Consider the following 12,771-nt stretch of genomic DNA (forward strand, 5'->3'; position numbering starts at 1 on the left):
TTATATACTTTTTCAAGTGGTGGTTTATTGGTGATTTTTACTTTGGGGATGTTTTGCTGTATAATTTAATTCCTTTGGAAGCAATGTAAACATAAATTGTCTATGCTCAGGAGGCTTAGAAAGCTTTTGTTTGTTTATTTTCATTTGCAAAATCACAAAAATGTATGAGTTAATTAAAAGAATCAGACTAGTTTTTACCTACTCTCATGTCTCAAACCATTATTTATGCATACTATTTGTCCTTGTACTTAATTCCTGGATATCTTCAAATATATGTTTTTCCCCAAACACTTCTTTCTAGATACCTCCTTCCCCTGAAATAGGAAAGAAAGAGGAAAAAAGAAGTAAAGAAAGAAAAAAATAAGGTACTATATGTATGTAAGGATTTAATTGTTTTAATACATTATTAAAAGACACTTGCTCCTTGGAAGAAAAGCTATGACAAACCTAGACAGTGTATTAAAAACTAGAGATATTACTTTGTCAACAAAGGTTTGTCTAGTCAAACTCATGGTTTTTCCAGTAGTCATATATGGATGTGAGAGTTTGGATCATAAAGAAGGCCAAGCACCAAAGAATTGGTGCTTTTGAACTGTGGTGTTGGAGAGGACTCTTGAGAGTTCCTTGGACAGCAAGGAGATCAAACTAGTCAGTCCTAAAGGAAATCAATCCTGAATATTCATTGGAAGGACTGATGCTGAAATTGAAGTTCCAGTAATCTGGCCACCTGATGTGAAGAGCCAATTCATTAGAAAAGACCCTGATACTGGGAGAGATTGAAGGCAGGAGGAGAAGGAAATGACAGAGGACGAGATGGTTGGATGGCATCACTGACTCAATGGACATGAGTTTGAGCAAACTCTGAGAGATGGTGAAGGACAGGGAAGCCTGGCGTGCTACAGTCCATGAGGTCGAAAACAGCTGGACATGACTGAGTGACTGAACAACAATTACTTTTAGGTGAGGACCCAAGTGACCAAGTTAACAGTCAGATGTCACAATGGGAAACAAATTTCCAGAAATGTCAAAAGAAAATGGTTTACTATGTGGCTTGCTATGTGGCTTCTCTTGTTAGTGGCTTTTGAATAAGCCATTTGAAAAAAATGGCATATTACAAGACATATTACACAATTCCAAGAGCCAAAAAGCGTCCTGTGAAGTTATGTCCCTGTCACCTTCGTCCTAAAGGCCATTACTAATAAAAATTTCATGTGTATCATTCCAGAGATATTCCATGCATATGCAAACATTATATGGTAGACTACCATACCATTACATCTTGCTTTTTATTTTTAAAAATATATCTTGGAAGTTGTTGTGTATCAGTACATCTAGAGCTGTACACTGTTTCTTTTTTTAAAAAGCTCCAAATGATTCTAATGCATGGATTTATTAGAACTTATTTCATTAGTCCCTTATTGATATGTTCAGGTTGTTTCCATTATTTTCTTTATCTGTACAAACAACACTGTAATAAGTATCCGTGTATACTTGTGATTTTGAGAATGTGCAAGTATATTTGTAGGAAAAAATATCCCTACAAGTAGGACTTCTGGCTCAAAAGTAAGTACAACTTAAATTTTGAAAACTCAGCAGCAATTGTACTCCCTTAAACCATGATGGGGAGTTTGTTTCCCTACACCCTCAACCACATACTGGTATCAAACTTTTGATCTTTGTCAGTCTTATAGGTGAAAAATGGTTTCTAATGTAATTCTGATTTGTCTTTCTTGCAAGTAATGTGGAACATTTTTGCATGTGCTAAACAGCAATATTCCTTCCTCTATGCATATTTCCTCTTCTATGAATTATCCATTAATTATGCTTTTTCTTTCATTTATTTACTTTTAAACTTTCATTCAAGTTATAAAAATAATGTTTGCTACTTAAAGATTCTCTTGTTAGGTAAGAAAAAATCTAGCTACATGGTATTTATAAGAGATACTTCTAAATCAAAATAATCTAGAATGACTGAAAAATAGGAGAGACTAATAAAAGATATATCAAACAAATGCATAAAAATAAAGTAGGAGTACAAACAAAACTAGTGGAGGTGATGGAATTCCAGTTCAGCTATTTCAAATCCTGAAAGATGATGCTGTGGAAGTGCTGCACTCAATATGCCGGCAAATTTGGAAAACTCAGCAGTGGCCACAGGACTGGAAAAGGTCAGTTTTCATTCCAATCCCAAAGAAAGGCAATGCCAAAGAATGTTCAAACTACTGCACAATTGCACTCATCTCACACACTAGTAAAGTGATGCTCAAAACTCTCCAAGCCAGGCTTCAGCAATATGTGAACCGTAAACTTCCAGATGTTCAAGTTGGTTTTAGAAAAGGGATAGGAACCAGAGATCAAATTGCCAACATCTGCTGGATCATCGAAAAAGCAAGAGAATTCCAGAAAAACATCTATTTCTGCTTTATTGACTATGCCAAAGCCTTTGACTGTGTGGATCACAATAAACTGTGGAAAATTCTTCAAGAGATGGGAATACCAGACCACCTGACCTGCCTCTTGAGAAACCCATATGCAGGTCAGGAAGTAACAGTTAGAACTGGACATGGAACAACAGACTGGTTCCACATAGGAAAAGGAGTACGTCACCCTGCTTATTTAACTTATATGCAGAGTACATCATGAGAAACACTGGACTGGAAGAAGCACAAGCTGGAATCAAGATTGCCGGGAGAAATATCAATAACCTCAGATATGCAGATGACACCACCCTTATAGCCGAAAGTGAAGAGGAACTAAAAAGCCTTTTGATGAAAGTGAAAGAGGAGAGTGAAAAAGTTGGCTTAAAGCTCAACGTTCAGAAAACTAAGATCATGGCGTCTTGTCCCATCACTTCATGGCAAATAGATGGGAAAACTGAAAACAATGTCAGACTTTATTTTGGGGGCTCAAAAATCACTGCAGATGGTGATTGCAGCCATGAATTAAAAGACACTTACTCCTTGGAAGGAAAGTTATGACCAACCTAGATAGCATATTAAAAAGCAGAGACATTACTTTGCCAACAAAAGTCTGTCTAGTCAAGGCTATGGTTTTTCCAATAGTCATGTATGGATGTGAGAGTTGGACTGTGAAGAAAGCTGAGTGCCGAAGAGTTGATGCTTTTGAACTGTGGTGTTGGAGAAGACTCTTGAGAGTCCCTTGGACTGCAAGGAGATCCAACCAGTCCATCCTAAAGGAGACCAGTCCTGGGTGTTCATTGGAAGGACTGATGCTGAGGCTGAAACTCCAATACTTTGGCCACCTCATATGAAGAGTTGACTCATTGGAAAAGACTCTGATGCTGGGAGGGATTGGGGGCAGGAGGAGAAGGGGACGACAGAGGATGAGATGGCTGGATGGCATCACCAACTCGATGCACATGAGTTTGGGTGAACTCTGGGAGTTGGCGATGGACAGGGAGGCCTGGCGTGCTACGATTCATGGGGTTGCAAAGAGTCAGACACGACTGAGCGACTGAACTGAACTGAACAATATTAAAGTCAAACAAACTAAATTCAAAGCAATTTAATATTTCAAATTTATAAAAGATGCTATCCATCAAATATATACAATAGTCATGAGTTTTTATGAAACTAAAAATGGATTTTCAAAATATAAAACAAAAGATGTTGGAAATATAAGAAAAATAGATATTCACAAATTCATAAAATTTGGGGAATACCTGAATGGGCTTCTCTCGTAAATTAACATAAGTAAAGCTACAGAGGATTTAAATAACAAAATTGATAAGTTAATAAACAGGAAATACATATATTTCAAACATGCATGTGAAACATTCAGAAAAATAAAGTGCTAGACCATCAAAGACACGTTAATAATTCTAAAAAACAGATCATATACACTCTGACCACAAAGTAATAATATTATAAATTAATAATAAATGAATGGTCCTTTTCAAAGCAAAAGGAAAACTACAACCATTTACAAGTAAATAAAGAACTTTATTTATGACTGTTAGATTAAAAAGAAAATCAAAGTGGAAATTACAAACTATTGGGAAATGAAGGACAGTGAAAGAAATTGCATATTGATCTCATTGGATATGGCCAAAATAGTATCATGAAAATATGGGGACTTTGCTGGTTGTCCAGTGGCTAAGATTCTGCATTCCCAATGCAGGGGGCTTGGGTTTGATTCTTGGTTGAGGAACTAGATCCCATGTGCTACAACTAAGCACTGCTGCTACTGCTAAGTCACTTCAGTCGTGTCCGACTCTGTGTGACCCCATAGACGGCAGCCTACCAGGCTCCCCCGTCCCTAGGATTCTCCAGACAAGAACACTGGAGTGGGTTGCCATTTCCTTCTCCAATGCATGAAAGTGAAAAGTGAAAGTGAAGTCGCTCAGTCATGTCCTACTCTATCGACCCCATGGACTGCAGCCTGCCAGGCTCCTCCATCCATGGGATTTTCCAGGCAAGAGTACTGGAGTGGGATGCCATTGCCTTCACTGACAACTAAGCACAGCCAAATACATAAAATATATTTTTTAAAAAAGAAAATATGCAGCATTAAGTCCATTCATTAGGAAACAAAATTGTATTAAACAATGATTTTTTTTTAAAGGTTAAAAATATAATCGTATTTCCTGGTAGGAATCAAATGGTAGAGTCTGCCTGCAGTGTGGGAGACCTGGGTTTGATCCTTGGGTTGGGAAGATCCCTGGAGAAGGAAATGGCAACCCACTCCAGTATTCTTGCCTGGAAAATCCCATGGACAAAGGAGCCTGGCAGGCTATCATCCATGGGGTTGGCAAAGAGATGAGCATGACTGAGTGACTTCACATCAACAAAAATAAAATATATCAAGAAAATGAACCCAGAAGGCAGAAAATGAATAAAGATAAAAGCATAAATTGGATTTCCACTTCTGTTAGTACTGGACTCAACTCTCTTTCAAAGGATAATTTGAAAAGCTGAATCAAATATGACCAGCATTCTCTTAAAGGCATCAGCATCAGAGAACAAACAAGGCAATAAAGGGTTATCAGATAGAACTCCCAAGGTAAGTTAGGTGTTAGGTACCACTGTCCTCTTAGTGCATGCTGCTCAGAAGCTCAGGCATGTCCAGCTCTTTGCGACCCCATGGACTGTAACCCACCAAGTTCCTATGTCCATGGGAATATCCAGGCAAAAATACTGGAGTGGGTTGCCATGCCCTCCTCCAGGGGATCTTCCTGACCCAGGGATGGAACCCACATCTCCTGCTTGAATTCAAGTCTCCTGCATTGGCAGGCAGATTCTTTACCACTGAGCAACCTGGGAAGCCCGTTCCTCGAAGTAGTATTTCTCATTTTCAGAAATTCATGGGGCTATGTGAAGTGTAACTGAAGTCCATAACCCAAAAGGATTAAGGACTGGAAATCCACTAGCCTTCTAGAGGACGGCAGTACAGCTATAAAGCATCTCATTCCTTGAAACTGGAATTCTGGTGATTCTGGATTGTGGGTGCCTTTAGGCAACTGTCAATAAATAAAAGTAAATCTTCTGCGAGGAAAATGAAATCATCCTAAACTTCAAATTTGTTCCACCAGAAACTTAAAGAATACATTTTCTGAATGAACACACAATCAAAAGAAACCAGGCCCAGGAAGAAACCTGACAATATACACAAAACCACCAGAAATAATGGACAATAGAAATTGTTCCACATAGCTTCCATATATTGGAGTTATTGGTCATAATCCTTAGAACTTTTGTAATGATGCTTACAAAAGTAAAGGGGATAAGAAAAAATAAAATTAAGAATTTGGTACAAAATTAGAAATATTTAAAAAATAGATTTAAGAAAACTAATCAAAATTGAAAACTGAAAAATACAATAATAGAAATTTAAAATTCAATGGATAGATTTAACATAGACACAGCTGAAGAGAGAATTAATGAGCTAGAAGAGGCTAAATGATAGAACAGTACAGAAGAGAGGGTAAGATACTGGGAGGATATATTTAGAAAGTTGAACATATAATTTGAAGTCCTAGAAGGAGAGGAGAAAAGTAAATGGGGTAGAAGGAAAGTTTGAAAGTCTGAAAACTTCCAGAACTAATGAAAGATATTCAGTCACAGAGTCAAGAAACTCTATGACCCGCTAAGGGGATAAATAAAAAGAAACCCACAATTAGCTACATGAGCCATCAATCTAATTTTTGCCCTCTTGATCTTAACAGGCCTTTACTGCCTCTGCCTGCCTATAAATAACCAGTTCTTCAAATGCTCTTAGAACAAACTTTATCCTCCTGCTGGTTCCACCTCTAAAGGGTTGAGTAAACTTTGGCTCCTTGTTTATCTTATATGTGTATGAGTCATGTTTTTAACATTTTGAAACTTGTACTTCGAATATACATATATGAAACGAAGATTTCATGAAATAATTCTTCTCCTTCTTGAAATATTTTCTGTTCTATTTTATTCTTTTCCATCTTATTAAAAGTTCATTTTGGTCACATTCACTAAATGTAATCTCAATCCGGTAATCTCAACCTGCCTTTTGAAAAATCCTGCCTCATCTGACAAGGGAGTGAGTGGGTGATGGGGTGGGAGAGGGGTAGAATTGCATTAAAAAAAAAAACACCCTAATATTTAAATTAGTTACTTTGGCTTCCTCCCTCCAAAGAATCAGACGACTCTGGATACAGGATCAGGTTTTCTGGGATTTTGTTTTTCCTTTGGAGGATTTTTTTTTTTTTTTTTTTTTTTTTGCTCTTTCTTGCTCAGCGCTCGGACTCCGGGATTAATTCTGGGGACTATTTGGAAAAAGCCAGCGGCCGGCTCCATCTGGCCCCTGGGAAGAGAGGAGGCCAGGCCGCAGGGCAAGCGAAGGCCGGTCTCCCTGGGTGGGGCCTCGCGGCCTCGGAGGGCTCCGGGGTTGTCCAGAACTTCGCTGCACTCCTCGCCGGAGTTGAGACCAAGCGAACTTCGAGTTCACCTCGAGAGCTCGCGGAAGTGCGAGGTGGGCAGTCGCGGAAGGGGCGGCCATCGTCAGAGCTCCGTCGGGCTCCCCTAAGTCCCCCGTGCATCTTCTGCCTTGGGGTTGTCCGGCCCCTTCCCGAGCCAGGAGGCTTCCAGTTGGAAAGGGTGACTTCTGTGAGTCCCTTAGGTCATATCTGGAGGGACTGAAGACCGCGAGGAAAAGGGAACAATAAGGGCCCGCCTTAGTCCGGCACGCCCTGGGCCACCGGTACCCTTGAACCCGCCCCTGCTGTTCTGTCTCTGTGCAAATTCCAGGCGCTCTGGCTCGAGAGCCAAAGGCGCGGCGGGGCGAGCCATGAACCGAATGGGCGCTCTGGGCTCCGCGAGGCTGCGATGGGCGCTGCTGGGGACGCGGGCGGCACTCCCTGGCCTCGGCTCGTACGGGGCCAGAGCCAAGGCGGCGATCCCCTCCGCCCTCCCTGCGGCCCAGGCGGCTGAGGCTCCCGGAACCGGGCCTGGTGATCGGAGGCTGCGGAGCCTGGACGAGCTTTCAGGGCCAGGGCAGCTACGCCTCTTATTCCAGCTGTTGGTGCAGGGCTACGTTCTGCATTTGCACCAGCTCCAGGTAACCGAGCGAGGGTGGTGGCGGTGGTGGTGGGGCTCGCGCCAAAGGGATGCGGTGAGCACCGGGACAGAGAGGCTGGGGATGAGCAGACAATGAACAAAAAGTGGAGGACATCAGGAGAACGTAGCCCGGGACCGACTGGGGCTGTGGTCATAACCCTGGACGTGTGTAGCGGTTCTGAGTTGAAATGAACAAACAAGTCAAGGAAGGGCATGAAGCCGGAGGGCACAGGTAGGAGATAAGTCAGGAGGCTAGGATTAAATTGGGCAGAGGTTAGGAGAGAAGGGAACTGTCTTGGTAATAGAATAGCAGTTGCAAGTGTGCAAGCTGCGGGATGTTATAGAACCACTTTTTCTGTGGTGATATCCCTACCAGACTTCTTTCAAAGGAAGTGGTTTCTGGAGGATTGCAGAGGTTTGGCAGTTTGCAGGGTAAATTTGCCCTTAGTGGAAAGAAAGATGTCATTGCTTAAAAGAGTGAAAGCAAAATCATAGACATTAATGAAAAGGCACATTTTTGTTATTAAGAAATCAGTATCCAGTGAGAGGTTTATCCAGTGGAACACTGTTATGAGGCAGGGATGGATAGCCCACTGTCAATGGACAGAGACTGGAAAACCCAATGTTGGTTAAGTTGGAGAGGTTTTAGGAAGTGAACCGAAGAGATTCACATGGGATCTGTCTTCCTGAGAACTATTAAATATTAATACACCCACTCTGCCCCGGGAACTTTTCTAAGAACTGAGCTTCAATAAATTATGGCCAATACCCGTATGGGGGTTAAATGCTCCTTTTGGGGAAGAGGGGGATTGTTGTTGTTCAGTCACTAAGTGGTGTCTGACTCTGCCACCCCATGAACTGCAACACGCCAAGCTTCCCTGTCATTCACCAGCTCCTGGAGTTTGCTCAAACTCATGATGTCCTTTGAGTCAGTGATGCCATCCAACCATCTCATTGTCTGTCATCCCCTTCTCTTGCCTTCAGTCTTTCCCAGCATCAGGGTCTTTTCCAATGAGTCAGAGTAAACAAATCAGTAATCAACTTATTTCAGAAAGACCTGAGTGCCCTGAGAGGAGAAGCCAGTCTGGGGATGGGGGAGAAGTGGGACCTTTGATTAGACTGTGCCATCCAGGCACATGTGAGGTTATCAGTGATTGACAGGAAGCATAGACAGCCCTTGGGCTGGGCTGATGAACTGACTGGTCACCTAGTGGCTGTGCTGGGCAGTAGTAAAAAATGAGGAGGAACTGTGGGGACTTGGGATATGACAGGCCTTTGAGGAGGGCCTTGAAGGCCAGACTGCGGGTCCTGGGAGTTCCTCTGAGGGGTCATGGTGGGCTCTTGAGCAGGCATGGGGAGAAGATGGCTTCCAAGGGACACTGCCCTGTTATGTGCCATGGGATGGATTGGGCAAGAGAATCAGGGAGAGCCTCTGATAGCAATAGAAATGGCAGTATTTAAGCAACCACCTCCCCTCCCCCTCCGGAAACTGGACTGAGTTAACAATGAGAGAGAAAATGACTGTGAGGCTTTGAAAGTCCAAACTGAACAATTTCTCTGCACCTGGCTGGGCCACTGCCATCTCCCCTGGGGTCTTCTCTGTTGGGTTCATGTTTTTGAGATATGGTGGGCAGGTCACAATGCACTCAGAGATGGTTAAAAAAAATCATTTGCTGTGTGCTCCGCTCCAAGAAACTAAGTAAGCCAAGAAACCAAAGTCCTGAGAGCTTCTCCTGCTTGATTTAACCTCTAGAAATGTGAGCAACCCAGTGGATGCCCCAAGGGTGGATACTAAGACTTCTTACCATTTCTTAGGGAAAGTTTACTGGGAAGCTTTCCTCAGGATTATCTCTATAGCAGTAACTACCAAAGAAATTCTCGACTGCCCTAGAAAGTGGAAGAGGAAGCAGGAGAAAGCCAGAAATGCGTGACCTTTTAAAGGAGAAATCAGGACTCGAATTTTGCAGAGCCTCCTGGCTCTAGCCTTTGTATTTCAAAGATCTGGAGTCACGTGAACCTGGGCTGCTCCATGGGCAATATATTAACTCCTCCGCTGTGTGGCTGGTGTGAGTTAGTATAGAGTGGAGGGCTGCACATCCTTAAAAGCCCATTAATACCCTTTTTTTGAGGAAGAGGATGCTTCCAGTGACTCATTTTTTATCAGTTCAGATCTGTTTGGTTGCCATTCTCACAGGTTTAAACTATAAACCAGCTTTATTGGTTCCTATTGGAAAAGTCTAATAATTGTGTTAGATTATTGTGTCTAATAATATACCTGTGTGCCCATCAGGTATATTTTGCTCCAGGTATTCATGAGACCATCCAACCCACCATTTTGTTCTTCTGAAGTTCTCTTGGCTCTGCTGTCTCACAGAACTTAGTTGATTGGCCTGGGTTAATTGCCCATTTCTGAACCCATCATAGTGGCCAAAGGTGTGCTATAGCTTAGACTCATGCAGGCTCACTCCTAGAGCTGGGGCTGGGATCCCTGCCGCCTAAATAGGTGTCGACTGCATAGGAGGAGGAGTGGAACTGAGATAAGGGTAGCCGACCATAATGTCCTCTGCACCATCAGCTGTCCAAAACTGCATATTACACATAAAATTAATAAAATCAGCTTAGGGAAGCATTGTAGGACTTAAGGGGTCGGACTGGGAATTGAGACATGTGAGAACCATGCAAGTGCATAAAAGCCAGTTCCCTTCTCTTTTCTAACTAAAATAATGACAAGAGTGCTGAAAAAGTGAAATGTGAACATATCTTAAATTTATATGTAAATTTACAACAAATTGATATCTTTCAAAGGTGTGGACCCTGAGAATGATAAGATCAACTGTCTATTCTGTAGCTCTGATTGTGGACTGCCTGGGTTGGTGACCCCTCTTCTGTCTCCCTAATGCTTCCTGTACATATTTGTCATTTCATGCATCATTTTTTTTATATATGTATATACTTAAGAAAATTTTTTTTCCTGTGAGAAGCACTTTGAGATTTACTCTTTCAGCAACTTTCAAATATACCATGTGGTATTGTCATAGTCACCATCCTGTGTATTACACCTTGGGAGGTAGTCCTGTAATCCCCACTTATTTATTTTATAACTGAAAGTTTGTACTTTTTGACCACCTTTATCCATCTTGCCCTCCTCCCATCCCTCACCTCTGGCAACCTATGGTGATGGGTTTTCTGTATGTTTGAGTTTTGTTTTAGTTTGTTTCTATTTTAGATTCCACATATACATGAGATCATTCAGTATTTGCTTTTCTCTGTCTGACATTTCATTTAGCATAATTCCTTCAAGTATATCCATGTTGTAAATGGCAAGATTTCCTTGTTTTTTATGGCTGAATAATATTCCTGTGTGTGTGTGTATGTGACATTTTATTTAGTCATTTATCCACTGATCAACACTTAGGATGCTTCTATGCTTCTATGTCTTGCCTATTGTAAATACTGCTGCAGTGAACATTGAAGTAAATAGTGTTTTCATTTTCTTTGGATAAATACCGAGAAGTAGAACCACTGGATCATATCATAGTTCTATTTCTAATTTTTTGAGAAACCTCCATACTGTTTTCCATAGTAGCTGCACCAATTTACATTCTTACCAACAGTGCACAAGAGTTCCCTTTTCTCCACATCCTTCCCAACGCTTATTTTTTTTTTTTTGTCTTTGAGCCATTCTGACAGGTACAAGGTGATATCTCATTAAAGTTTTAATTTGCATTTCCCTGATGATTAGTGATGATGACTACCTTTTCTTTTACCTGTTGGCCATCTGTATGTCTTTTAAAGAAAAATGTCAATTCAGATCCTCTGCCCATATTTTAATTGGATTTTATTTGTTTGTTTTACTATTGAATTGTTTGAGTTCTTCATGTATTTGGATATTAACTCCTATCAGATATATGATCTGCAAATATTTTATCCCATTTGGTAGGTTGTCTTTTCATTTTATTGATGGTCTCCTTTGCTGTGCAGAAGTTGTTTGGTTTAATGTAGTCCAACTTGTTTATTTTTGTTTTCATTACCTTTGCTTTTGCTGTCAAATCAAAAAAAAATCATCATCAAGGCTAACGTCAAGTAGCTTACCACCTATGTTTTCTTCTGGGATATTTATGGTTTCAGATTTTATGTTCAGATCTTTAACCATTTTGGGTTAAGTTTTGTGTATAGTGTAGGATAGTAATATTTTGCATGTGGATATCCAGTTTCCCCAAAACCATTTATTTTGGAGGCTGTCCTATTATATATTCTTTACTCCCTTGTCATAAATAATTTATAATATATATATGGGCTTATTTCTAGGCTCTCTGTTCTTCCACTAATTTGTGTATATGTGTGTATGCCAATACCTATTGGCATAATAGTTTTGTAATATACTTTGAAATCAGGACACAAACCCTCCAGCTTTGTTCTTCTTTCTCAAGATTGCTTTGAATATTCAGGGTCATTTTTAATTACATGTAAACTTTAGGACTGTTCATTCTATTTCTGTGAAAAATGTCATTGGAATTTTAGTAGGAATTGCAATGAATCTGTAGATTGCTTTGGATAGTATGGACACTTTAATAATACTAGTTTTTCCAATCCATGAGCATGGAATATCTTCCCACTTGTCTTCTTTAATCTCTTTCTTCAATGTCATAATTTTCAGTGAACAGGTTTCCGGGATATTTTATTTTTCTTGATACAATTGCAAATGAGAGTATTTTCTTAATTTCTCTTTCTGATTGTTTGTTATTAGCTTATAGAAATTCAACTGATTTTTGTATTTTGATTTTTTATCCTGAAGCTTTACTGGATTCAGTTATTGCTTCTATTAGTTGTTTTGGTAGAGTCTTTGGGGTTTTCTGTATATCAGGTCATCTTCAAATAGTGATAGTTTTACTTCTTTTCTGATTTGGATACCTTCTTTTTTTCTTGCCTAATTGCTCTGTCTAGGACTTCCAATACTATTTTGAATAAAAGTGGCAAGAGTGGGCATCTGTCTTGTTCCTGGTCTTACAGGGAAAGCTTTCAGCTTTTTAGTTGACTATGATATTAGCCATGGGCTTGTTACAGATAAGCTTTATTATGTTAACAGTTAGTTCAGTCACTCAGTCGTATCCAACTCTGTGACCCCATGGACTGCAGCTTGCCAGGCTTCCCTGTCCATCACCAACTCCCAGAGCTTACTCAAACTCATGTCCATTGAGTCAGTGATGCCATCCACCCATCT

The 12,771-nt window shown here is 40.5% G+C and overlaps 1 protein-coding gene across 1 annotated transcript in view; it reads left to right on the plus strand.

The window, feature by feature from the left end:
• The first annotated feature begins 6,767 nt into the window (after nt 1-6,767).
• LOC105003777 (sterol 26-hydroxylase, mitochondrial) overlaps nt 6,768-12,771 on the plus strand; it is a 41,903-nt gene continuing 35,899 nt past the window's right edge. Inside the window, exon 1 of the mRNA XM_010861209.1 lies at nt 6,768-7,551. Coding sequence (XP_010859511.1) covers nt 7,282-7,551 — 270 coding nt within the window. The 5' untranslated portion in view covers nt 6,768-7,281. The remainder of the gene's footprint in view (nt 7,552-12,771) is intronic.

The sequence above is a fragment of the Bison bison genome, unplaced genomic scaffold (assembly GCF_000754665.1).
Source record: "Bison bison bison isolate TAMUID 2011002044 unplaced genomic scaffold, Bison_UMD1.0 scf7180017864471, whole genome shotgun sequence".
NCBI classification, from domain to species: domain Eukaryota; kingdom Metazoa; phylum Chordata; class Mammalia; order Artiodactyla; family Bovidae; genus Bison; species Bison bison.